At 47.2% G+C, this 27,852-nt stretch overlaps 1 protein-coding gene and 1 pseudogene across 1 annotated transcript; one reads left to right on the forward strand and one right to left on the reverse strand.

Annotated features, from left to right (window-relative positions):
• Nucleotides 1-4,542: 4,542 nt before the first annotated feature.
• On the forward strand, nucleotides 4,543-7,773 carry LOC139238060 (zinc finger protein 211-like; annotated as a pseudogene).
• A 9,875-nt stretch (nucleotides 7,774-17,648) lies between these two features.
• On the reverse strand, nucleotides 17,649-18,634 carry LOC139238068 (histone-lysine N-methyltransferase PRDM9-like; the record flags this gene model as incomplete). Its single annotated transcript, XM_070867427.1, has 1 exon — nucleotides 17,649-18,634. A coding segment is annotated over one exon (942 nt), but the record flags the coding sequence as incomplete, so codon positions are not given.
• Between the last annotated feature and the right edge of the window lie 9,218 nt (nucleotides 18,635-27,852).

Consider the following 27,852-nt stretch of genomic DNA (forward strand, 5'->3'; position numbering starts at 1 on the left):
CCCGGGAGTGTCTCAGTATTCACAAGGGGTCCTAGTGACTGTATCAGCATTTACGGGAGTCCCCGGGAGTGTTCCAGTATTTATAGAGGATCCCCGGGGATTATGTCTGTATGTACAGAAGCTGCCCCCAGGAGTGTGTCTGTATTTACAGGGGATCCACAAGGAATGTGTCAGTGTCTACAGGAGGTTTCCCAGGGAGTGTGTCAGTATTTACAGCGGGTCCTCGGGATTGTGTCGGTTTTTACTGGGAGTTTCCGGGAGTCTGTCAGTGTTTACAGGGGCTCCTCGGGAGTGTGTCAGTACTTACAGTGGATTCCCGGGTGTGTGTCAGTGTTTACAACGGGTATCCAGGAGTGTGTCAGTAATAACAGGGTGTCGACAGGAGTGTGCCTGTATTTACAAGGTCCCCCGATAGTGTGTCAGTATTTACAAGTAGCCGCCAGATTTGTGTCAGTATTTACAGGTGATCCCCAGGAGTGTGTCTATACATATAGGGGGTCCTCGGGTGTGTGTCAGTGTTTACAGGGGGTCCCCAGATGTGTGTCCGTATTTACAAGGACCCCTGATGGTGCGTCTGTATTTACAGGGGTCCCCAATAGTGTGTCAGTGTTTACAGGGGGTCCCTGGGGGTTTGTCGGTGTTTAAAAGGGGTCCCGGAGAGTGTGGCAGTATTTACAAGGGTCCCTGAAACAGTATCGATATTTACATGGGGTCCCTGGGAGTGTGTCAGTTTTTACAGGGTGTTCCGGGGAGTGGGCAAGTAGCACAGGGAGTCCCCAGGAGTGTGTCAGTATTTCCAGGGAATTCCCGTGGAGTGTGTCAGTATTTACATGGAGTCCCCGAGGAGTGTGTCGGTATTTACTTACTTGGTGACTGAGGTGAACTCGCCCCAGATGTTGGTGGACCCCTCTGCTGGCTGTGAGCCCGGGCTGGGCCCAATGACACGGGAGTGACATCTCGCCTGACATCTATAAAAGATCGGATAGAGACTGGTGTCACTGAGGAGTCAGCAATAAATGTCTTCTTTTAACTAACCCTCGGTGTTCTCCAATAATGTCCCAAGATCTCCTCCTTTTCGAGGCAATGACACCCACACTATGATGTAAGATTTTGCTTACAAGCTATTCGCCTGTGAAGGGCTTCACTACCAACCCTAAACATTGCCTCTCCCATGCACAGGCTCTAGGCACACACTCCATACATGCTTACCCGCTTCACAAGGGTCACAGAATCGTGGAAATTTACAACACAGAAGGAATTCATTTCGGCCCATCGTGTCCACGCCAGCAGACAAAGCGCTATCCAGCTAAATCACATGTTTCAGCCCTTGGTCCGTAGCCCCGTAGGTTACAGAACTTCAGGTGCACATCCAAACACTTTTTAAATGTGGTGAGGATTTCTGCCTCTACCACCCTTTTAGGCAGTGAGTTGCAGACCCCCACAACTCTCAAATTACCCCTCATATCCCCTTACCAATTACTTTAAATCTATGCCGAATGTTATTGACCCTCTCCTGAGGGAAATAGGTCCGTCCTATGCACTCTATCTAAGCCCCTCTTAATTTTATACATCTCACAAAAGTCTCCCCTCAGCCTCCTCTGTTCCAAAGAAAACAAAACCAGCCTATCCAGTCTTTCTTCATAGCTATAATTCTGCAATCCAGGGCAACATCCTCATAAATCTCCTCTGTACCCTCTCTAGTGCAAGCACATCTTCCCTGTAATGTGGTGACCAGAACTGATCGCAGTATTCTAGCTGTGGCCCAGCAAGTGTTTTATACATTTAAGCATAACCTCCCTGCTGTTGAATTCTTGAGCCGTTGGATAGCGAGTAGGAGCAGCGTACTCGGCTGATTTGCACATCCCACCCCCGGGACATCAAGCTCCAATCATGTCCCTATTCCTGCACACCGGCCGAGATCAGGTTAACTCAGATGGGGCCAGGGATGGAGACTGGGCCTTCCCTGCGAGCGCTGTGTGGACAGGTCCCACGTGTATCTCCTCCTCCCCCTCCACTTGTTGGGCTGGGGGCGGGTGGGTTGGGGTCAGGGTGACCCGAACGGGCAAACCGTTTGACAAGGAGTTTGGGGTGGTGACATTCCTACCGGGCGGAGGCAGGCGTGGGACGGGACCTCGGTCATTCCTGTAGCCTACGGCCTCGATCTGTCGCACTTTTTAATGTTCTGAAATGCTAGCATAGAAAGATCCCGCAATCAGAGCGCGTACTCAGCTCCATTTACTCGCCCTCCTGTAACATTTCACAGAAACAGGCCATTCGGCTCAACCGGTCTCTGCTAATTGCAGCCTTCTCCCCTTAACCAAGAACAGACCAGGGATGAATCTGTGAGGCCTCCCCAGGTCGGTCAGCTCCATGCAATACGGGCTGGAGAGGGGGGGAACTGCCTCTCTAACCCCTCCCACTCTATCTCCCTCCTCCTCTATATCACTCCCGCTGCAACCCCACCCCCTCTCCCTGTAACCTCGCCTCGTCTATCCTCCCCTGTAATCACTCCCACTGTAACCCCTCCCCTTCTATCCCCGCCCCGTGTAACCGTGGCCCTCTATCTCGCTCCCGCTGTCAGCACTTCTCCTCTATCCCTCTCCCCATAAACCCGTCCCCTCTATCACCCTCCCATTTAACCCCTTCCCCTCTATCCCCGGACATCCCTCTCCCCATGAACCCTTCCCCTCTATCCCCCTCCCCGTAACCTCTTCCCCTCTACCCCCTCCCCCTGTAATCCCTTCCCCTCTATCCCCTCCCACTGTAACCCCTTCCCCTCTATCCCCTCCCCCCGTAAACCCTTCCCCTCTATCCCCCTCCCCCTAACCCCTTCCCCTCTATCCCCCTCCCCGTAAACCCGTCCGCTCTATCCCCCTCCCCTGTAAACCCTTCCCCTCTATCCCCCTCCCCCTAACCCTTTCCCCTCTATCCCCCTTCCCCTGTAACCGCTCCCCCTCTATCCCCTCCGCCTGTAAGCCCTCAAACTCTGTTACTGCTTCCGCTGTAACCCCGCCTCCTCTATCACCCTCCCACTGCAATCCCTCCCCCTGTAATTATTCCCCCTCTATCCCCCTTACCCTGTAACCCCTCCCCTCCCCCTGTAACCACTCCCCCTCTATTATCTTACTGTAACCTCTTCCCCTCTATCCCTCCACCCACCCCTGACAAATCTTTTAGAATTTTTTGAGGATGTAACTAGTGGAGTGGACAAGGAGGAGTCAGTGGATGTGGTGTATTTGGACTTTCAAAGGGATTTTGAGAAGGTGCCACTTGAGAGATTAATGTGCAAAATTAAAGCACATGGTATTCGGGGTAATGTACTGACGTGGATAGAGAACTTGTTGCCAAACAGGAAGCAAAGAGTAGGAATAAACGGGTCCTTTTCAGAATGGCAGGCAGTGACTGGTGGGGTACCGCAAGGTTCAGCGCTGGGACCCCAGCTATTTACAATATACATTAATGATTTAAACAAAGGAATTCAATGTAATATTTCCAAGTTTGTAGATGACAATACGCTGGGTGGCAGTGTGAGCTATGAAGCGGATGCTATGAGGCTGCAGGGTGAGTTGGACAGGTTAGGTGAGTGGGAAAATGCCTGGCAGATGCAGTATAATGTCGATAAATGTGAGGTTATCCCCTTTGGTGGTAAAAACAGGAAGGCAGATTATCTGACAGATTTAGAAAAGGGGAGGTGCAACGAGACCTGGGTGTCATGGTACATCAGTCATTGAAGTTTGGCATGCAGGTACAGCATGCAGTGAAGAAAGCAAATGGCAAGTTGGCCTTCATAGCGAAGGGATTTCAGTATAGGAGCAGTGAGGTCTTAATGCAGTTGTGCAGGACCTTGGTGAGGCCTCACCTGAAATATTGTGTGCAGTTTTGGTCTCCTAATCTGAGGAAGGACGTGATTGCTATTGAGGGAGTGCAGCGAAGGTTCACCAGACTGATTCCCGGGATGGCAGGACTGACAAATGAGGAGAGACTGGATCGATTGGGCCTTTATACACTGGAGTTTAGAAGGATGAGGGGATCTCATAGAAACATATAAAATTCTGACGGGATTGGACAGGTTATATGCACGAAGAATGTGCCCGATTTTGGGGGAAGTCCAGAACCAGGGGACACAGTCTAAGGATAAGGGGTAGGCCATTTAGGACTGAGATGAGGAGAAACTTCTTCACTCATAGGTGTTAACCTGTGGAATTTCCTGCCGCAGAGTGTTGTTGAGGCCAGTTCATTGTATATATTCAAGGGGGAGTTAGATATGGCCCTTGCGGCTAAAGGGTTCAAGGGGTATGGAGGGAAAGCAGGAAAGGGATACTGAGGTGAATGATCAGCCATGATCTTATTGAATGGCGGTGCAGGCTCGAAGGGCCGAATGGCCTATTCCTGCACCTATTGTCGAGGTTACTGCTGTGAGGTGATGATCCGCCTGTTGCCCAGGTTACTGTGTCTCGCGGGCACTGGGACCCTGATGTCCCGCCCATTCATTGTACCTGGCCAAGGCGGACGCGCATGCGCCGTGACCCCGCCCTGCCGAAGATGGCGGCTAGAGACCCCGCTGAACCGGGTGTGTCACCGCGGAGCAACCACGGGGTCTGCGGGCTCTTATTCTGCGCCTGAGACCAACACCGGGTGTTTATGATGCTCGCCGGCCCACCCGTGGGTCCATCTCCTCCCCCGCGGCCACCATCTCCTAGCGCCTACCCGAAGCGTCTGTTCCACCAACATCCGGCTGCTTTGGCCACGCATGCTCAGTGAGGGAGATCCGGGCTCAGCCCCGCCCACTGGGGGACCGCAAGCCCCGCCCCTCTCACACTCCGATTTATTGGAGGACCAACCGTCCTCCAGTCCCGCCCCCCCCAGGTCTTCCTATTGGTCCGGAGCTGCCGTCAATCTCCCCGGCATTGTGAGCTGAGCATGCGCAGAGTGAGCACTGGAGACACATGCATGCTGAGCCGAGCTCAGGCCGGAGCCGGATTCTGCACCGGGTGAGAATCAGCGGGGCACAGATAAGCCATCGATCGGTAACTGGGCGGGGAGGCTTCATAAGCATTTGGTGTAGGCCGCAAGCCCCGAGTAATTACCCGAAACTCCCGCGTTTGCAGCGACGGGCTTTTTCTCCCGGTAACAGGCCCAGATTAACCGCCATCTTTGTGCAGGAAGGTGGGAACGTTCAAATTGCGGCCTGTTCGCTTCGTGGCATAACAGCGCATGCGCAGCCATCTTGGTACAGAGTGGGCGGGGCTACAGTCTGTTCCCAACCGGGTCCCAGTGTCCGGGAGTGAAATCATCGCCTCATTTGTTTTATCCCCACTCTCCACCCATCGTATTTCTCACCTTCTCTCCTGAAGGTGTTGGTAAGTGCACAGCTTACGGTTTACATCCCACACAATTCTAACAGAAGAGCCAGCCGCAGAGCTGGGCCCCGTTCAACAGTCCTAGGGTTAAAATCTGCACGTATATTCCCAGGGTTAGAATCCCCATGTACAGTCCCAGGGTTAGAATCCCCATGTACAGTCCCAGGGATAGATTCCCCATGTACAGTCCCAGGGATAGAATCCCCATGTACAGTCCCAGGGATAGAATCCCCATATACAGTCCCAGTGTTAGAATCCCCGTGTACAGTCTCGGGGATATAATCCCCATGTACAGTCCCAGGGATAGATTACCATGTACAGTCCCAGGTTTAGAATCCCCATGTATAGTCCCAGGGATAGAAACCCCATTTACAGTCCCAGGGTTGGAATACCCATGTACAGTCCCAGGGATAGAATCCCCATGTATAGTCCCAGAGTTAGAATCCCCATGTACAGTCCCAGGGATAGAATCCCCATGTACAGTCCCAGGATTAGAATCCCCATGTACAGTCCCAGGTTTGGAATCCAGTGCACGTAAGTGGAATTTCAGGCTCGGTGTTACAAGTTTCATCGGTTAAAGGCTGGAGAGATGAATAATTCACTGACATGCCCTTTTAAATTTATGTGGTCAAGTATTCAAATTCCCGGTAACTCTAATCCTGGATTTGAAGGAGAGGAGAGCTGTGTTTAAATCAAATAATCTCTTTGGAAATTCTCTGAGAGAAGGATCTGGTCAGCTTGAAACTGAAAGTTACAAATTTACAATTGGTAGTTTTTGACCAATATCGACTCCCACAGGGAGGAATAATTCTGTAATAAGGAAGGAACCGGGCATGATTTGAAATGTTTTAACAAAGGATTCGAGGGACTCTTGCATTTTGGATCTTTATTTTGTCCACTCGAGGAGTTAGATAACAGACTTTCTCCTTTAAATTTAGAGCTGGAACATTAGGCCATGATCTGTTTACTTGTTCATCTTCTGTTCAATACATTTGCTGAGTAAATTGAAAACCAGATTTGCAGGCGTGATGCTCTATTCGCACATTGAAGGTGAGAGAGATCCTGTGGGGCACACGTTAAGTTCAGTCGCTGAAAGCAATTAACAGAGTGGGTTAAATGATCCCGGGCGTGTGAACAAACGAGAATTGTCTGTTGTGAATTTTTATCCTGTACTTACAGTGATGACTTATGTAAACTCCGTTTGCAGGGTATTAGAAGGGGAGGATTTGCAGACGGGAAACTCAAACCAAACATCACATCAAGATCTGACAGAGTCACTCGAGTCATCAGGATCTGAATATCATCGGATCTGGAAAGTGGAAGGAGAAATGTTTGTTTGTTCTGTCTGTGGGAAACGATTTCAAACATCAGTGTGACTGGAAAAGCACCGAGACACACACACCCGAGTAAGAGTGTTCCAGTGCACTGACTGTGGAAAGAGCTTTAACCAGTTACACAGCCTGAAAAAACATTGCACAGCGGAGAGATACCATACATGTGTTCTGGTGTGGATGAGGCTTCAACTGATCATCCAACCTGGACAAACACATGGACACCCACACCATGGAGAAACCGTGGAAATGTGAGGACTGTGGTAAGCGATTCAATTACCCGTCCCAGCTGGAAACTCATCGACGATTTCACATTGCGGAGAGTGGCCATTCAGCTGCTCTGTGTGTGAGAAGGGATTTGCTCAGTTATCCAACCTGCTGACACAAAAACTAGTTCACACTGGGGAGAGGCCGTTCACCTGCTCCGTTTGTGGGAAGGGATTCACTCAGGCAGCTTCCCTGCTGAATTACCAGCGAGTTCACACTGGGGAGAGGCCATTCACCTGCTCCATATGTGGGAAGGGATCTGCTCAGTCAGCTTCCCTGCTGAATCACCAGCGAGTTCATACTGGGGAGAGGCCGTTCACCTGCTCTGTCTGTGGGAGGGATTCACTCAGTCATCTGGCCTGTTCGCACACAACAAGCGAGATCACATTGAGGAGACGCCGTTCACTTGCTCTGTGTGTGAGAAGGGATTCACTCGGTTATCCAACCTGCTGACACACAAACGAGTTCACAGTGAGGAGAGGTCGTTCCCTTGCTCTGAATGTGGGAAGTGATTAGTTTTGTCATCCACCCTTCTGAAACACCAGCGAGTTCACACTGGAGAGAGGCCGTTCAGCTGCTCTGTCTGTGGGAAGAGATTCACTCAGTTATCCAACCTCCAGACACACCAGCGAGTTCACACTGGGTAGAGGCCGTTCACTTGCACCAAATGTGGGAAGAGATTCACTCAGTCATCCCACCTGCTGGTACACAACAAACGAGTTCACATGAAGGAGAGACCGTTCCCTTGCTCCATTTGTTGGAAGGCATTCACTGTTTCATCCGACCTCCTGAAACACCAACAAGTTCACAACTGACTGCAGGGGTTGGATTCTGCTGTTAATTACACCCAAGGCAGAACTATGTTAATTCTGAAAGTTGGGATTTGTTTCTGCCTATAACTGGGCTATAGTTTGATACTCTGTATAAATGTGAAATAAATCAATCAGCTTTATTTTAAACACCGTGTGCCTCGTCCTTGATATCTCAATGACGAACCAAGCTGATTGAGGACTTGTTACGAACTAGAACATAGAACATAGAACATAGAACTGGGTGGAATCCATTTAGTACAGAGTTACCACAACTATTTAAAAGCTGAATCTACAAAATGTCCAATTCTGACATTCAATTTCAAATTATGGGAAATATTCTGATAATCTGTTATTGTCACGGGGCAAAGCAGCATTGTTACTTTAACATCAGTTCAACTCAATGGGCAATACGATCTCCAAAGGGAAAGGCCTCATTAAGCTGACGGTGTCGGCAGTTCTGCAGCTCCTTTCTCACTGTGAGTTAATTCTTTATTTCTTCATTCATCCTCGGAATGTGGGCGAGCCAGGTCGGCATTTATTGCCCATCCTTAATTGCCCCTTTAGAAGGTGGTGGTGAGCCGCTGCCTTATTGAACCATGCTGCAGTCTATGTGTTGAGGTCAGGATGGTGTGTGACTTGGAGGGGAACTTGGATGTGCTGGTCTTTCCATGAACTTGCTGTCCTTGTCCTTCTACACGGTGGAGATTGTGGGTTTAGAAGATGCAGTCGCAGAAGCATTGTTGACTTGCTGTTGCAGATGGTGACACAGTGGTCCTCATGTTTTTAATCTAAGACAGGCCTCAGCCCAGTAATTTGTTCCCAATCTTGATGCAGTGGTTCAAGAGAAGACAGGTATCTGGAGCAGTATCGAGAGGTGCTGGGTATCGGGGGCAGTATCGGGGATGGGTGGGACAGTAAGCTGTGAGGAGAATACAAAGCATCTGCAAAGGGATATGGTCAGGTTAAGAAAGTGGGCAATAAGATGGCAGATGGAGCATCACGTGGGGAACTGTGAGGTTATTCACTTTAGTCGGAAGGACAGAAAAACAGAATGTTTTAAGTTGTGAGAAAATGTTAAATGTTGGGTGTTCCGAGAGGCTTGGGTATCCTCGTACAGGAAACACACAGTTGGCATGCAGGTACAGCAAGCAATTAGGAAGGTGAATGGCATGTTTGCCTTTATTGCAAGAGGTTTGGATGACAACAGTGAGAACGTCTTACTACAATTGTACAGGGCTTTGGTGAGACCACAGAGGCGGTCCAATGAAGGTTCACGAGATTGATCCCTGGGATGAGAGGGTTGTTCTATGAGGAGAGATTGAGTAGATTATACTCTCTGGAGTTTAGAAGAATGAGAGGGTATCTCATAGAAAAATATAAGATTCTGAGGGGGATTGACAGGGTAGATGCTGAGAGGTTGCTTCCCCTGGCTGGAGAATCCAGAAATAGGGGGCATAGTGTCAGGATAAGGGGTATGCCTTTTCAGACAAAGTTGAGGAGGAATGTCTTCACTCAGAGGGTTGTGAATCTTGGGAATTGTCTACCTAAAAGGACTGTGGATGCTGAGTCATTGAGTGTAACTAAAGTTAAGCTAGATAGATTTATGGACTCCAGGGGAATCACGGGACTATGGGGAACAGGCCTGAAAATAGAATTCAGGTCGATGATAAGCCATGATCTTATGGAGTGACAGAGCAGGCTCCAAGTGCTGTATGGTTTACCCCTGCTTCCAATTCTTATGCTTTTATGTTCTTTACTAGTTTCCAGAGATGAAGGGTGTGTAACCCGAGGACAAAGTTTTAACTAGCGAAAGAATCAGAGGCGAAATGAGGAAAGAAAGTACGCAGTGAGCTGTTATGATCTGGAATACACGGCCTGAAAGGGTGCCAGGAGCGATTCAGTAATAAGGTTCTAAAGGGAATTGAGTAAATACTTGAATTGTAAAAAATGCAGGGATATTGCGAAAGAGTAGAGGGAATGGGACTAATTGGGATATTGGAAAGGAGCCGGGGGAATAGGATTGATTAGGATATTGGGAAGGAGCAGGTGGAGTGGGACTGATTGGGATATTGGGAAGGAGCAGGTGAAGTGGGATAATTGGATAGATCTTTCACATGAGTGCTGGCACTGGCACCAGTGGGCTGGATGTACACGATCTGAAATGTATCATTCTTCGACTCTGTGATTCAGTAACTACATCATGTCTCTGTTCATATTACACTACACCCTGTGTCTGTTTATATTACACTGGACCCTGTCTGTGTTTATATTACACTGGGCCCTGTCTCTGTTTATATTAAATTAGGCCCTGTCTGTTTATATTACACTAGACCCTGAGTCTGTTTATATTACACTAGGCCCTGTCTGTGTTTACATCACACGAGACCCTGTGTCTGTTTATATTACATTGGGCCCTGTCTCTGTTTATATTAAACTAGGCCCTGTCTGTTTATATTACACTAGACCCTGTCACTGTTTATATTACACTAGGCTCTGTCTCTGTTTATATTACACTAGTCCCTGTCTCTGTTTATATTAGACTAGACCCTGTCTCTGTTTATATTACACTAGGCTCTGTCTCTGTTTTAATTACACTCGACCCTGTCTCTCTTTATCATACACTAGACCCTGTCTCTGTTTATATTACACTAGACCCTGCCTCTGTATATATTACACTAGGCCCTGTCTCTGTTTATATTACACAAGACCCTGTCCCTTTTTATATTACACTAGACCCTGCCTCTGTTTATATTACACAAGACCCTGTCTCTGTTTATATTACACGAGACCCTGTCTCTATTTTATTACACGAGACCCTGTCTCGGTTAATATTGCACCCCACTCTGTCTATGTATTACACTAGATCCTGTATCTGTTTACATCACTCTGCGCCCTGTATCAGTTATTACTGCACTAGACCCTGGCTCTGTTTATATGACACGAGCCCCTAACCCATTTAATTGACACGATTGCATTTCTCATTTTATATTACAATAGAACCAGTCTCAGCTAAAATTGAACCAGACCTTGCGTCTGTAACACAGAGAGACAGATGATAGATAGAGGAATAGATAAATATTGATAATCGTAAAGATATGTATTTGCATGTGTGAGAGGATGCAATCATTTTGTTTTTTTTACTTTGAAGCAGGTTAATTCTTGTTAATAGCTATCAGCAGCTGTTGGCAATCTCCTATTGATCTGGTATTTTGAGGTTAATATTTGTGTTGAGAGGATGGGGTGAATGTTGTAACAATCTCCCAGAGGTGGACTGGGATTGAGGGACAGGAGTGAAGGGGAGCAATTCAATTTGCACTACTTAGTGGCACTCTGTGTGTTAAAGGTTACTAATTCACACTGTGTCCTGTGACAAATGCTCACAGATTTTAAAGCTAAGGATTGTTTTTCCTGCAGTGTTTTCCATTGAGCTTTGCCTGGCCCACTGATTGGGTCAGACAGAGCCTGGAACCGGGACCTCACAGCACCGCCGGATGGGAAGCCGCAGGGTCCTAATGTCCGCCGGGTTCAGTAACTCTCATCTGGTTGAGAGGAACAACGGGAAAAAAAAATCACACACCTCACTCTATATATGTGGGGTGTGTGGGTGTACAAAGTACATCATTTTTAATGTTTGCAAGTGCATTCTGCAAAAATAAATGATTATCTTCACCAGTTATTTTTCACCATTTTATATCCTTTAATTCAGAACGTAATTGCAGATAGTTTAATATCATTACCATTTATTGATAACCCATTGTCTTGCTTAGAAAGTGATGTCACACTGACCATTCCGTTACCAAGGTGACCATGTCTGGCCACAGTATTCAGTGGGAAAGGGGATTCAATCACAGTGAGTATAATGAGCAGCCACACACTGGTCTCTGCACTGATCGCCTCACCATCACACACAGTCTCCTGATATACACCTGGAGTGTGTGATGATTGGTGTAAGTGATGGTAAAAATAAAGCTACCTATACCTGGCATGAGGTTAATAAACCTGTAATTATCTGCCTGAATAGTTCCCTCATTTGAAGAGAATGAAACACTTGTTACTCTTGAGAATGGTAGAGCTATAGTGGTAGGGGATTCTATTGTAAGGGGAATAGTTAGATGTTTCTGCGGCCGCAATCGAGACTCCAGGATGGTACGTTGCCTCCCTGGTGCAAAGGTCAAAGATGTCTCAGAGCGGCTGCAGGATATTTTGGAGGGGGATGGGGAGTGAACAGCCAGTTGTCATGGTGCATATAGGTACCAACGATATAGGAAAAAAATGGGATGAGGTCCTGCAAGCTGAATTTATGGAGCAAGGAGTTGAATTTAAAAAGTAGGACCTCAAAGGTAGTAATTTCAGGATGGCTGTCAGTGCCACGTGTTCGTCAGAGCAGGATAGCTCAGATGAATACGTGGCTTGAAGAATGGTGCAGAATGGAGGGATTCAAATTCCTGGGACATTGGAACCGGTTCTGGGGGAGGTGGGACCAGTACAAACAGAACGGTCTGCACCACGGCAGGATTGGAACCAACGTCCTAGGGGGAGTGTTTGCGAGTGCTGTTGGGAGATGTTAAACTAATATGGCAGGGGGATGAGAACCTATGCAGGGAGACAGAGGGAAGTAGAATGGGGGCAGAATCAAAAGATAGAAATAAGAAACGTAAAAGTGGCGGGCAGAGAAACCCAAGGCAAAAATAAAAAAGGGCCATATTACAACAAAATTCTAAAGGGGCAAAGTGTCTTAAAAAGACAAGCCTGAAGGCTCTGTGCCTCAATGCGAGGAGTATTCGGAATAAGGGACGAATTAACTGCACAGGCAGCAATTAATGAATATGATATCATTGGCATCACAGAGACATGGCTCGAGGGTGACCAAGGCTGGGAACTCAACATCCAAGGGTCTTCAACATTCAAGAATGATAGAGAGAAAGGAAAAGAAGGTGTGGTAGCATTGCTGGTTAAAGAGGAAATTAACGCAATATAAGGAAGGACATTAGCTTGGATGATGTGGAATCTGTATGGGGCGAGCCGCGGAATACCAAAGGGCAGAAAACATTAATGGGAGTTGTGTACAGACCACCAAATAGTAGCAGTGAGGTTGGGGACAGCATCAAACAAGAGATTATGGATGCATGCAATAAACATACAGCAGTTATCAGGTGACTTTTATCTACATATCGATTGGGCTAACGAAACTAGTAGCAATACGGTGGAGGAGGATTTCCTGGAATGTATTAGGGATGGTTTTCTAGACCAATATGTCGAGGAACCAAGTAGAGGGCAGGCCATCCTAGACTGGATGATGTGTAATGAGAAAGGCTAATTAGCAATCTTGTTGTGCAAGGCCCCTTGGGGAAGAGTGACCATAATATGGTAGAATTCTTCATTAAGATGGAGAGAGATACAATTAATTCAGAGACGAGGGTCCTGAATTTAAGGAATTTAGACTGGCAGATGATACTAAAAGGGTTGACGGTTGATAGGCAATGGCAAACATTTAATGATCACATGGCTGAACTTCAACAATTGTACATCCCTGTCTGGAGTAAAAATAAAACGGGGAAGGTGGCTCAACCGTGGCTAACAAGGTAAATTAGGGATAGTGTTAAATCCAAGGAAGAGGCATATAAATTGGCCAGAAAATGCAGCAATTCTGAGCACTGGGAGAAATTTAGAATTCAGCAGAGGACAAAAGGTTTAATTAGGTGGGGGAAAATGAGAGGAAGCTGGCCGGGAACATAAAAACTGACTGCAAAAGCTTCTATACATATGTGAAAAGGAAAGGATTAGTGAAGACAAACGTAGGTCCCTTGCAGTCACATTCAGGTGAATGTATAACGGGGAACAAAGAAATGGAAGACCAGTTGAACAAATACTTTGGTTCTGTCTTCACGAAGGAAGACACAAATAACCTTCCGGAAGTACAATGGGACCGAGGGTCTAGTGAGGAGGCACTGAAGGATATCCTTATTAGGCGGGAAATTGCGTTCGGGAAGTTGATGGGATTGAAGGCCGGTAAATCCCCGGGGCCTGATAGTCTGCATCCCAGAGGACTTAAGGAAGTGGCCATAGAAATAGTGGATGCATTGGGTATCATTTTCCAACAGTCTATCGACTCTGGATCATTTCCTATGTGCTGGAGGGTAGCGAATGTAAAACCACTTTTATAAAATGGAGGGAGAGAGAAAACGGGTAATTATAGACCAGTTATGCTGACATCAGTAGTGAGGAAAATGTTGGAATCAATTATTAAAGATGAAATAACAGTGCATTTGGAAAGCAGTGACAGGAGCGGTCCAAATCAACATGGATTTATGAAAGAGAAATCATGCTTGACAAATCTTTTAGAATTTATTGAGGATGTAACGAGTAGAGTGGACAAGGGAGAACCAGTGGATATGGTGTATTTGGACTTTCAAAAGGCTTTTGACAAGGTCCCACACAAGAGATTGGTGTGCAAAATTAAAGCACATGGTATTGGTGGTTATGCACTGACGTGGATAGAGAACTGGTTGGCATACAGGAAGCCGAGAGTCGGGATAAACGGGTCCTTTTCAGAATGCCAGGCAGTGACTAGTGGTGTGCCGCAGGGCTCAGTGCTGGGATCCCAGCTATTTACAATATACATTAATAATTTGGATGAAGGAATAAGAACATAAGAACATAAGAACATGGAACTGGAGTAGACCATCTAGACCCTAGAGCCTGCTCCGCCATTCAACAAGATCATGGCTGATCTGGCCGTGGACTCAGCTCCACTTACCCGCCTGCTCCCCATAACCCTTAATTCCCTTATTGGTTAAAAATCTATCTATCTGTGACGTGAATACATTCAATGAGCTAGCCTCAACTGCTTCCCTGGGCAGAGAATTACCACAGATTCACAACCCTCTGGGAGAAGAAATTCCTTCTCAACTCGGTTTTAAATTGGCTCTCCCGTATTTTGAGGCTGTGCCCCCTAGTTCTAGTCTCCCCGACGAGCAGAAACAACCTCTCTGCCTCTATCTTGTCTATCCCTTTCATTATTTTAAATGATTCCTTGAGATCACCCCTCATCCTTCTGAACATCAATGAGTCTACTCAATCTATCATCATAAGGTAACCCCCTCATCTCCGGAATCAGCCGAATGAATCGTCTCTGTACCCACTCCAAAGTTAGTATATCCTTCCTTTAGTAAGGTGACCAAAACTGCATGCTGTACTCCAGGTGCGGCCTCACCAATAGCCTGTGCAGTTGCCGCAGGACCTCCCTGCTTTTGTACTCCATCCCTCTCGCAATGAAGGCCAACATTCCATTCGCCTTCCTGATTACCTGAGGCACCAGCAAATTAACTTTTTGGGTTTCAAGCACAAGGACCCCCAGCACCCATGCACCGCAGCACGTTGTAATTTCTCCACATACAAATAATATTCCCTTTTACTGTTTTTTTTTCCAAGGTGGATGACCTCACATTTTCCGACATTGTATTCCATCTGCCAAACCTTAGCCCATTCGCTTAACCTATCTAAATCTCTTTGCAGCCTTTCTGTTTCCTCTACACAACGCGCTTTCCCACTAATCTTAGTGTCATCTGCAAATTTTGTTACACTACACTCTGTCCCCTCTTCCAGGTCATCTATGTATATTGTAAACAGTTGTGGTCCCAGTACCGTTCCCTGTGGCACACCACTAACCACTGATTTCCAACCCGAAAAGGACCCATTTATCCCGACTCTGCTTTCTGTTAGCCAGCCAATTTTCTATCCATGCTAATACATTTCCTCTGACTCCGCGTACCTTTATCTTCTGCAGTAACCTTTTGTGTGGTACCTTATCAAATGCCTTTTGGAAATCTAAATATACCACATCCTTCAGTACGCCTCTATCCACCATGCTCGTGATATCCTCAAAGATTTCCAGTAAATTAGTTAAACATGATTTCCCCTTCATGAATCCATGCTGCTTCTGCTTGATTGCACTATTCGTATCTAGATGTCCCGCTATTTCTTCCTTAATGATAGCTTCAAGCATTTTCTCCACTCCAGATGTTAAACTAACCGGCCTATTGTTACCCGCCTTTTGTCTGCCCCCTTTTTTAAGCAGAGGTGTTACATTAGCTGCTTTCCAATTCTCTGGTCCCTCCCCAGAGTGCAGAGCATTTTTGTAGATTATAACGAATGCATCTGCTATAACTTCCGCCATCTCTTTTAATACCCTGGGATGCATTTCATCAGGAACAGGGGACTTGTCTACCTTGAGTCCCATTATCCTGTCCAGCACTACCCCACCAGTGCTAGTGATTATCTCAAATGAGTATAATATTTCCAAGTTTTCAGATGACATTAAACTGGATGGCGGTTTGAGTTGTGAGGAGGATGCTAAGAAGCTGAAGGGTTACTTGGATAAATTAGCTGAGTGGGCAAATGCTTGGCAGATGCAGTATAATGTGGATAAATGTGAGGTTATCCACTTTGGGGTAAAAACACGAAGGCAGAATATTATCTGAATGGCGGCAGATTAGGAAAAAGGGAGGTGCAACGAGACCTGGGTGTCATGGTACATCACTCATTGAAAGTTGGCATGCAGGTACAGCAGGCGGTGAAGAATTAAAATGGTATGTTGGCCTTCATAGCTCGGGCTTTTGAGGATAGGAGCAGGGAGCTCTTACTGCAGTTGTACAGGGCCTTGGTCTGGCCTCATCTAGAATATTGTGTTCAGTTTTGGTCTCTTAACCTGAGGAAGGACGTTCTTGCTATTGAGGGAGTGCAGCGAAGGTTCACCAGATTGATTCCCGGGATGGCAGGATTGACACATAAGGAGAGACTGGATCAACTGGACCTTTATACACTGAAGTTTGGAAGGATGAAAGGGGATCTCATAGAAACGTCTAAGATTCTGACGGGACTGGACAGGTTAGATGCAGGAAGAATGTTCCCGATGTTGGGGAAGTCCAGAACCAGAAGACACAATCTAAGGATAAGGGGTAAGCCATTTAGGATTGAGATGAGGAGAAACTTTTTCATTCAGAGTTGTTAACCTGTGGAATTCCCGACCGCAGAGAGTTGTTGATGCCAGTTCATTGGATATATTCAAGGGGGAGTTAGAGACGGCCCTTATAGCGAAATGCATGAAGGGGTATGGAGAGAAAGCAGGAAAGGGGTATTGAGGTGAATGATCAGCCATGATCTTATGGTGGTGCAGGCTCGAAGGGCCGAATGGCCTACTCCTGCACCTGTTTTCTATGTTTCTATGTGCAGAAGGATCTGGGGGTTCTTGTAAATGAAACTCAACAAGTTAGCATGCAAGTACAGCAAATAATCAGGAAGGCAAATGGAATACTGGCCTTTATTGCAAGGGGGGTGGAGTATAAAAGTAGGGAAGTCCTGCTGCAACTGTGCAGGGCGTTGGTAAGACCACACCTGGAGTACTGCATACAGTTTTGGTCTGGACTTGTCTCTATTCCCATGCCGAGGGAATTGCTGCACCAGATGGGAGGGGCAACATTTGGGAACACGATTTCCCCACTAATTCCAATTCCCCTTCTGTCTGGTGGATAATGGATGGGCCACTGTGTGTAATGTGCAAGTCAGTAAGAATTTTCAGCCAACTCTTTCTAATTGGACATTATATTCAGCAGAATCTTTCACACACTATTGCAGATTTTGTACGAAAGATCAATTTAGGATTAAAGTAAAAGTTCATAATTTTATTGCAAACTAACTTTCTATTGAGAGTTGCTGAATTAACTGGGAAAGATAAAACACAGCGTTGCTTAAATGGACACTGCAGCCCCGAGAACACAATCAGCAATATATCCACAATATTAAAGTCCAGCCCAGTTATAGGGTTATTAACATCAGCAGAATAAAACCCCAACTGTCAGAATGAACATGGTTCAGTCGGGATGTGATTAACAGCAGTAATAACAGCAGATTCCAACCCCTGCAGTCACTTGTGAACTCGTTGGTGTGTCAGCAGGGTGGATGACTGAGTAAATCCCTTCCCACACTCAGAGCAGGTGAATGGCCTCTCCCCAGTGTGAACTCGCTGGTGATTTACAAGGTCATGTGACACATTGAATCCTTTCCCACACTCAGGGCAGGTGAATGGCCTCTCCCCAGTGTGAACTCGCTGGTGTGTCAGCAGGTCGGATGACTGAGTAAATCCCTTCCCACACTGAGAGCACGTGAATGGCCTCTCCCCAGTGTGAACTCTCTGGTGTTTCAGCAGGTCAGATGACTGAGTGAATCCGTTTCCACACTCAGTGCAGATGAATGGCCTCTCCCCAGTGTGAACTCGCTGGTGTTTCAGCAGGTTGGATGAAGAAGTGAAACCCTTCCCACACTCAGAGCAGGTGAACGGCCTCTCCCCAGTGTGAACTCGCTGGTGATTTACAAGGTCGTGTGACACATTGAATCCCTTCCCACACACGGAGCAGGTGAATGGCCGCCCCCCAGTGTGAACTCGCTGGTATTTCAGCAGAGTGGATGACTGAGTAAATCCCTTCCCACACGCTGAGCACGTGAATGGCATCTCCCCAGTGTGAACTCGCTGGTGTTTCAGCAGGTCAGATGACTGAGTGAATCCGTTTCCACACTCAGTGCAGATGAATGGCCTCTCCCCAGTGTGAACTCGCTGGTGTTTCAGCAGGTTGGATGAACAAGTGAATCCCTTCCCACATTCAAGGCAGGTGAATGGCCTCTCCCCAGTGTGAACTCGCTGGTGTATCAGCAGGCTGGATGAAGTAGTGAATCCTTTCCCACACTCGGAGCAGGTGAACGGCCTCTCCCCAGTGTGAACTCGCTGGTGTGTCATCAGGTCAGATGACTGAGTGAATCCCTTCCCACACTCGGAGCAGGTGAATGGCCTCTCCCCAGTGTGTGTGTCTCGGTGTTTTTCCAGTCACACTGATGTTTGAAATCTTTTCCCACAAACAGAACAGACAAACATTTCTCCTTCAACTTTCAAAGACCGATGATATTCAGGTCCTGATGAATCGACTGACTCCGTCAGATCTTGACATGATGTTTGGTTTGCGTTTCCTGTCTTAAAATCTCCCCTTCTAATATTCTGTAAAAGGAAATAATAAAACTCATCGCTGTCAGTGTAAGACAGAGATTCAGGATAGACACATCTAGTTCCCATGGAACATTATTTCCTTTCTTGTTCTTCCAAAGCTGTAAATCCCTGTCCCACACATTGTCCCTTCTGCTGTGCTGAAATCCAAACAATCGCACATTTCTACACTGTTTCTCCTCCATTCCCAGTTTTCACCACCAATTCTGGCTGGGTTCATGTCTACACTCTCTGGTTCCCCTCCCTCCCCACCCCTGAAGGTGCTGAGTGTGGCTGCACTAGGTTCCACATTCTCTAGTTTCCCTTCCTCTCTTCCCCTAAAAGTGCTGACTCTGGCTTTGAGGAACAGGGTGGATGAAGGGGACCAGTGGATGTGGTGTATTTGGACTTCCAGAAGGTATTTGACTGCACAAGATAAAAGTTCATGGGGTTGGGGGTAATATTTTCGCATGGATAGAGAATTGGCTAACTAACAGAAAACAGAGAGTCAGGATAAATTCTCGGGTTGGCAATCAGTAACTAGTGGTGTGCCGCAGGAATCAGTGTTGGGACCCCAACTATTCACAATTTATATTAACGACTTGGATGAAGGGACCGAGTGTAATGTAGCTAAGGTGGGAGGAAAAGCAATGTGTGAGGAGGACACAAAAAACCTGCAAAACGACATAGATAGGCTCAGTGAGTGGGCAAAAATTTGACAGATGGAGTATAATGTTGGAACTTCGGCAGAAAAAATGTGAAGAGCAAGTTATTATTTAAATGGAGAAAAATTTGCTGTACAACGGGACCTGGGGGGTCCTGCTGCATGAAACACAAAAGGTTCGTATGCAGGTACAGCAAGTGAACAGGAAGGCCAATGGTATCTTGGCCTTTAGTGCAAAGGGGATGGAGTATAAAAGCAGGGAAGTCTTACTACAGTTATACAGGGTATTGGTGAGGCCACACCAAGAATACTACGTACAGTTTTGGTTTCCATATCTAAGAAAGGATATACTTGCTTTGGAGGCAATTCAGAGAAGGTTCACGAGGTTGATTCCAGAGATGAGGGGGTTGACCTATGAGGAAAGGTTGAGTGGTTTGGGCTTCTGCTCATTGGAATTCAGACGAATGTGAGGTGATCTTATCGAAACGTGTAAGATTATGAGAGAGCTTGACAAGGTGGATGCAGAGAGGATGTTTCCACTGATAGGGGAAACTAGAACAAGGGGCATAATATTAGAATAAGGGGCCGCACATTTAAAACTGAGATAAGGAGGAATGTCTTCCCTCAAAGGGTGGTAAATCTGTGCCATTTGCTGCCTCAGAGAGCTGTGGAAGCTGCCTCCCTCTCCTCTCCTGATGGTGCTGACTCTGGCTGGGTTCAGTTCTACACTCACTGGTTCCCCTCCCTCTTCTCCCCTGAAGGTGCTGACTCTGGCTGGGTTCAGTTCTACACTCACTGGTTCCCCTCCCTCTCCTCCACTGAAGGTGCTGACTCTGACTGGGTACAGTTCTACACTCACTGGTTCCCCTCGCTCTCCTCCCCTGATGGTGCTGACTCTGGCTGGGTTCATATCGACACTCACTGGTTCCCCTCCCTCTCCTCCACTGAAGGTGCTGACTCTGACTGGTACAGTTGTACACTCACTGGTTCCCTTCCCTCTCCTCCCCTGACAGTGCTGACTCTGGCTGAGTTCAGTTCTCCACTCACTGGTTCCCCTCCCTCCCTGATGGTGCTGACTCTGGCTGGGTTTAATTCTACAATCACTGGTTTCCTCCGCCTCATCTCCTCTGAAGTGCTGGCTATCTTCGATCTGGTCCTGTGTAATGAGTTGGATTAATAATCAATCTCCGAATAAAGGACCCCCTTGGAATGATCATAGCATGGTTGAATTTCAAATTCAAATGGAGGGCGAGAAAATTGGATCTCAAACCAGCGTTCTATGCTTAAACGATGGAGATTACAAAGATATGAGGGAAGATTTGGCTAAAGTGGACTGGGAAAATACATCAAAATGTAGGACAGTTGATGAACAGTGGCGTCCATTTAAGGAAATATTTCGCAACTCTCAAGAAAAATATATTGCAGTGAGGAGGAAAATGTGTAAAAGAAAAGATATCCATCCGTGGCTAACTAAAGAAATAAAGGGCATACAAAGTGGCCAAGACTGTTGGGAGGACAGAAGATTGGGAAGCTTTTAAAAGCCAGCAAAGAATGACTAAAAAAATGATTAAGAAAGGGAAGATAGACTATGAAAGTAAACTAGCACGAAATATAAAAACAAATAGCAAGAGTTTCTACAGGTATATAAAAAGTAAAAGAGTGGCTAAAGTAAATGTTGGTCCCTTAGAGGACGAAACCAGGGAATCAGTGATGGGGAACATGCAGATGGCAGAAAATCTGAAAATATATTTTGTATCAGTCTTTATGGTTGAGGACACCGAAAATATCCCAACAGTGGATAGTCAATGGGCTATAGCGGAGGAAGGAACTTACCACAATCACAAAGGAGGTGGTATTCGGAATAAAGGCGGACAAGTCCCCTGGACCTGATGCCTTACATCCTAGAATCTTAAGAGAAGTGGCTGCAGAGATAGTAGATGCACTGTTTGTAATCTACCAACGTTCCCTGGATTCTGCGGCGCTCCCAGCTGATTGGAAAACTGCAAATGTAATGCCCCTATTTAAAAAAGGAGGCAGACAAAAAGCAGGAAACTATAGACCATTCGTCTAACATCTGTGGTTGGGAAAATCCTTGAGTCCAATATTAAGGAAGCAGTAGCGGATCATTTGGAAAAGCATGGTTCGATCAAGCAGAGTCAGCATGGTTTTATGAAAGGGAAATCATGTTTGACAAATTTGCTGGAGTTCTTTGAAGATATAACAAGCAGGGTCGATAAGGGGCAACCAGTGAATGTGGTGTATTTGGATTTCTAAAAGGCATTCGATAAGGCGCCACATGAGAGGTTAGTGCACAAGATAAAAGCTCACAGGGTTGAGGGTAATATATTAGCATGGATAGAAGATTGGCTAACTAACAGAAAACAGAGTCGGGATAAATGGATCATTTTCCGGTTGGCAAACTGAATAGTGGGATGCCGCCGGGATCGGTGCTGGGTACCCAACTATTTACATTCTATATTAATGACTTGGATGAAGGGACCGAGTGTTATGTAGCCAAGTTTGCTGACTACACAAATATGGGTGGCAAAGCAAATCTGCAAAGGGATATAGACAGGCTAAGTGAGTGGGCAAAACCTGGCAGATGCAGTATAATGTGGGGAAATGTGAGGTTACTCAATTTGGCAGAAATAATAGAAAAGCAAATTATAATTTAAATCGAGAAATATTGTAAAGTGCCTGCAGTACAGAGGGACCTGGCGGTCCTTTTGCATGAAACACAAAAAGTTAGTGTGCAGGTACAGCAAGTAATCAGGAAAGCAAATGGAATGTTGGCCTTTATTGCAAAGGGGATAGAGTAGAAACATAGAAAATAGGTGCAGGATTAGGCCATTCGGCCCTTCGAGCCTGCACCGCCATTCAATGAGTTCATGGCTGAACATGCAAGTTCAGTAGCCCAGTCCTGCTTTCTCACCATACCACTTGATCCCCCTAGTAGTAAGGACTACATCTAACTCCTTTTTGAATATATTTAGTGAAATGGTCTCAACAACTTTCTGTGGAAGAGAATTCCACAGGTTCACCAATCTCTGGGTGAAGAAGTTTCTCCTCATCTCAGTCCTAAATTGCTAACCCTTATCCTTAGACTGTCACCCCTGGTTCTGGACTTCCCCAACATTGGGAACATTCTTCCTGCATCTAACCTGTCTAAACCCATCAGAATTTTAAACGTTTCTATGAGATCCCCTCTCATTCTTCTGAAATCCAATGAATACAAGCCCAGTTGATCCAGTCTTTCCTGATATGTCAGTCCCGCCATCCCTGGTATCAGTCTGGTGAACCTTCGCTGCACTCCGTCAATAGCAAGAATGTCCTTCCTCAAGTTAGGAAACCAACACTGTACACAATACTTCAGCTGTGGCCTCAGCAAGGCGCAGTACAACTGCAGCAACATCTCCCTGCCCCTGTACTCAAATCCACTCACTATGAAGGCCAACATGCCATTTGCTTTCTTAACTGCCTGATGGACCTGCATGTCAACCTTCAATGACTGATGTACCATGACACCCAGTTCTCGTTGCACCTCCCCTTTTCCTAATCTGTCACCATTCAGATAATAGTCTACCTCTCTGTTTTTACCACCAGTGTGGATAACCTCACAGTATAAAAGCAGATAAGTCCTGCTACAAATGAACAGGTATTTGGTGTTGCCACACCTGGAGTACTGCGTACAGTTTTGGTCTCTGCATTTAAGAAAGGATATACTTGCATTAGAGGCGGGTCAGAGAAGGTCACTGGGTTGATTCCGGAGATGAGGGGGTTGACTTATGAGGATAGGTTGAGTTGGTTGGGCCTTTACACATTAGCGTTCAGAAGAATGAGGGGTGATCTTATTGAAACTTATAAGATTATGAGGTGGCTCGACAAGGTGGATGTAGAGAGGACATTTCCACTCATCAGGGAACCTAAAACTAGGGGACATAGTCTCAGAATAAGGGGCCACCCATTTAAAACTGAGATGAGGAGAAATTTATTCTCTGAGGGTTGGAAATCCATGGAACTCTCTGCCCCAAAGAGCTGTGGAAGTTGGGTCATTGAATATATTTAACGTGAAGATAGACACATTTTTGAGCGATAAGGGAGTAAAGGGTTATGGGGTGCGGACAGGGAAGTGGAGCCGAGTCCATGATCGGATCAGCCATGACCTTATTGAAGGGGGAGCAGGCTCGAGGGGCCAAATGGCCTAATGCTGCTCCTATTTTTTATGGTCTAACCTGTTTCCCCTCCACTCCCAGTTTTCACCACCGATTCTGGCTGCGTTCAGTTCGATACTTACTGGTTCCCCTCCCTCTCCTACCCTGAATGTGCTGACATTGGCTGGGATCAGTTCTAAACTCACTGTTTCTCCTCTCTCCCATCAATATGCTGACTGTGGCTCGGATCAGTTCCACACTCGCTGGTTCCCCTCTCCTCGCCTGAAGACGCTGACTCTGTCTGGGTTCAGTTCCACAGTCACTGGTATCCCCTCCCCTGAAGGTGTTGACTCTCAGTTCTCTTTATTCACTTCTTCCCTGCACAAAGATGGCCACGCATGCGCTGTGCTACTCACGGAATCAAGATAGCGGAGCACTGAATCTGCCTTCCTACACCAAGATGGCCGCCGTTAGCCTGGGCCTCTCACCGGTAGAAATCCCAGAAGCTGCGACCACCGATATTCCGGTAAACATTCCGGGCTTGCGGCAGGCACCGGTTGTTTATGAAGCCTCCCCTGCTCCCCGCTGGACAATTACTCCGCTCCTTACCGCTGAAAAAGACACTTCTATAGAGCCTGTCCAAAACGTGTCTCCTCCTCCAAAGCCAGGCAGGGCCCGCGCCTGCGCATTGAGCTCCTGTAGTCTGGCTGCGACACATTCTCCCCCGCGGGGCATGCTGGGTAGATAAGACCATGAGACATTGGACCATGAGACATTGGAGCAGCTCCCCGAGGCTACTCCCCATTCAATAAGATCATGGCTGATCTGATCATTGACTCAGCTCCACTTTCCTGCCTGCTTCCCAGAGTCCTTTACTCCCTTATCGCTCAAAAATCTGTCTATCTCCGCGTTAAATATATTCAATGACCCAGCTTCCACAGCTCTTTGTGGCAGAGAATTCCATGGATTTCCAACTCTCTGAGAGAAGAAATTCCTCCTCAGCTCAGTTTTAAATGGGATGAGGAGAAAGGCTGCATTTGTAAATAGAACAGGATTTACTGTGATTGCATTGGGCACTGAACCATATTCATTCTGGGAGCATTTTTTTGTTTCTGATAATCTTAATAACCCCTATACCTGAGCTGGAAATTAATACCCTGTATAAAAGTTGAATAAATTATCTTTGTTTCAAACACAGCGTGTGGAATATTTGATTCCTCCATGATGAGAGGAAACCAATCGGTGTTCCATTTTAGGGCTTTTTCTGAAACTAACTTTTATCACTTCTCACCTAGTTCACCTTCTATCATAACAAACCCCAAACTTGTTCCGTTTGAGTACATGAGTTGTGGTTGTAGTAGACTTAACTGCAGTGTCTCACTTTAAACACAGCTGAAATCCTTTGAATCACCCCGTTATTGAACTGTCTTGCATAAGATTTGAAATCCGTTACTTTCTGTGTCAATTAACCCAGTTTTGGAACCGATTGAATTTAAAAAACTCATCCACACATTTTACATGTGATAGCCTGTGAAATATTCTAATATTTGTAATTGTCTTTTCCAAAAACTCCTTTCCCAAGCCACTGACTCCATCCCTCGCCCCAACTTCTTTCTGAGGCTGAACCAGACTGTTCACAGCCTTGGTGTCATACTTAACCCTGAAATAACTTTTTGACCACATATCCACAACATAACTAAGATTGCCTATTTCCACTTCTGTAACATCGCCCGTTCTCGCCCCTGCCTCAACTCATCCACTGTGAAGCCCTGATCCATGCCTTTGTTACTTCTGGTCTTGACTATTCCAATGCACTTCTCCCACATTCTACCCTACATAAACTGGAGTTGATCGAAAACTCGGCTACCCATGTCCTAACAAGTCCAGCTCACCCATCACCCCTGTGCTCGCTGACCGACATTGGCTTCTGGTGAAGCAACGCCTTGATTTCAAAATTCGAATACTTATTTTCAACTCCCTCCATGGCCTCGCCCCTCCCTAGCTCTGTAAACTCCTCCTGCCCACATCTGCTCCACCCACATCCCGCCCATGAGATATCTGTCTTCCTGAGCATCCCTAATTCTAATTGTTCAAACATTGGTGTTTTTTTTTGCTGTACCTTCTGTTGCCCAGGCCCCAAGTTCTGGAATGCCCAGCTTAAACCTTCCTGTCCAACCTGTGCTAAACGTGCCCTGGCAGATTTTGAATGGATAGTGTAGAGCAAATTTTTCTCTGTATCTAGTGGACAGAGTCTCAGAAAAAGGGGCCGCCAATTTAAAAATGAGATGAGGAGGAATTTATTTCCTCAGATGGTTGTAAATCTGTGAATTTCCTACCCCAAAGAGCTGTGGAGGCTGGGTGATTGAATATATTTAAGGCCGTGATAGACAGATTTTTGAGTGATAAGTGAGTAAAGGGTTCTGGCGAGCGGGCAGGAAAGTGGAACTGACTCGGATCAAACAAGCCATGATTTTATTGAATGGGGAGCAGGCTCGGGGTCCGGGTGGCCCAGTCCCGCTCCTATTTCTCATGGTCACCACCCCCCCGCGGAGCCTGTTTTTTTTCCTTGTTTCTAATGGACACTGATCATTATCCCACCATTCACACCCTATCCTGACTAATGTTGTTCTAACTCCTGCCAGTACCATTTGAATTCGGCCCATCCTCCCTGTTGTCTCTCTAATCTATCCTGCCTTCCCCCCTATCAGAGACCTTCCCTGTTGTCCTTTCTCTCCCTCCCAGTGCTCCTTCAGGATCTGTTCTTTCCCAGCACTCTCCAGTTGTGACGGCGGGCCGCGGCCCCGCCCCCCTCTGACGCTGCCCACAGATGCTGCCTGAGCCGCGGACACTTCCGGCATCTTCTGTTTGTGTCGCAAGAGACACTTTCCCTTCAGCACCGCGCGCCCTGGATTGTTCGCCGATTGATTGATTGATGCCGCGGCCCCGCCCCCCCCCGCCGCTGATTGGCGCGGAACAGCGCGCGCTGGGTGGGCTGGTGCCCCGCGCCGCCTCGCCATTGGCTGCGGGCTGAGTGCTGCACGTGGGCGGGCGGTTGGCGGTTTGTTGGCGGGCTCCGCTCGCGGCCTTTCAACTCGGGGGCCCGTGTGAGGCGGGGCGGCGTTGTGCGCAGGCGCTGGCCAGCCTATTGGCCGTGGATGGACGGACGTTTCGCCACTGCCGTGGAGGATGGAGGAGCGGCCCGAGCAGCGCACCCGGCCTCCCTGTGGACTCACGGACACGCGCGTGCAGCGAGATTTGGCCGCCGAGACGGCGGGTGGCGGCTGCGGGGCACTTTCGCGTGTGGACGGGCCTGGTTTACTGTCGGGAGTTGCGGGGAGTTCGGCCGCCATCTTTGGGCAGCGCAGAACTGCCCGCCGCAGGGAGCGACAGCAGCGGGGCTTCCTCGACGTCACAATGCTTGCCATTGATCCGCTGCAGGGCAGGGAGCATGCGTGGCGGCCATCTTACTGCAGGGCGGCCATCAGGTGCAGGATGGGGACCAGTGACATGAATACATGAGAACATCCGATATCGGAGATGAGTCGGCTTTTGGTCCCGCGAGCCTGCCGCCATTCAATAAGATGATGGCTGCAGCATCTTTGGTGTTTCTCCTTGGAGCAGTGAAGGTGCAGGGCAGGTTTAAATGAGGTGCTCACAATCAGGAACGCTTTAGATTGAGTCAGGGACAGACTTATGTGTTCTGCTCACACAATCGGAGAATGGTTACAGCACGGAAGTCGATTCAGCCCATCCAGCCCTTGCTGGTACCCAGCTAGTCCCACTGCCCCGCCCTTTCCTCTGGCCCTGCAAATGTTTTCTTTCAGATAATTATACAACACCCTTTTGAAAGCAGTGATTGAGTCTGCCTCCACCACATTTTTCAGGCAGTGCATTCCAAATCGGAACCACTTGCTGCATAAATAAGGTTTTTCTACATCACCTTTGGTTCTTCTGCCAATTCGCTCATGTACCAGCAGGTTGGATGAACGCGTGAATCCCTTCACATACACAGGGCAGTTGAACGGCCTCTCTCCATTGTCACGGCGTCGATGATTTTCCAGTGCAGAGGGGCAATTGACTCCCTTCCCACAATCCCCACATTACCACGGTATCTCCGTGGTGCGGGTGTCCTTGTGTCTCTCCAGGTTGGACGATCAGTTGAAGCCTGATCCACACACAGAACATGTGTACGGTTTCTCCCCGCTGTGAATGGTGCGATGTTTCTTCAGGCTGTGTAA

The sequence above is a fragment of the Pristiophorus japonicus genome, chromosome 25 (genome assembly GCF_044704955.1).
Source record: "Pristiophorus japonicus isolate sPriJap1 chromosome 25, sPriJap1.hap1, whole genome shotgun sequence".
Taxonomy (NCBI): domain Eukaryota; kingdom Metazoa; phylum Chordata; class Chondrichthyes; family Pristiophoridae; genus Pristiophorus; species Pristiophorus japonicus.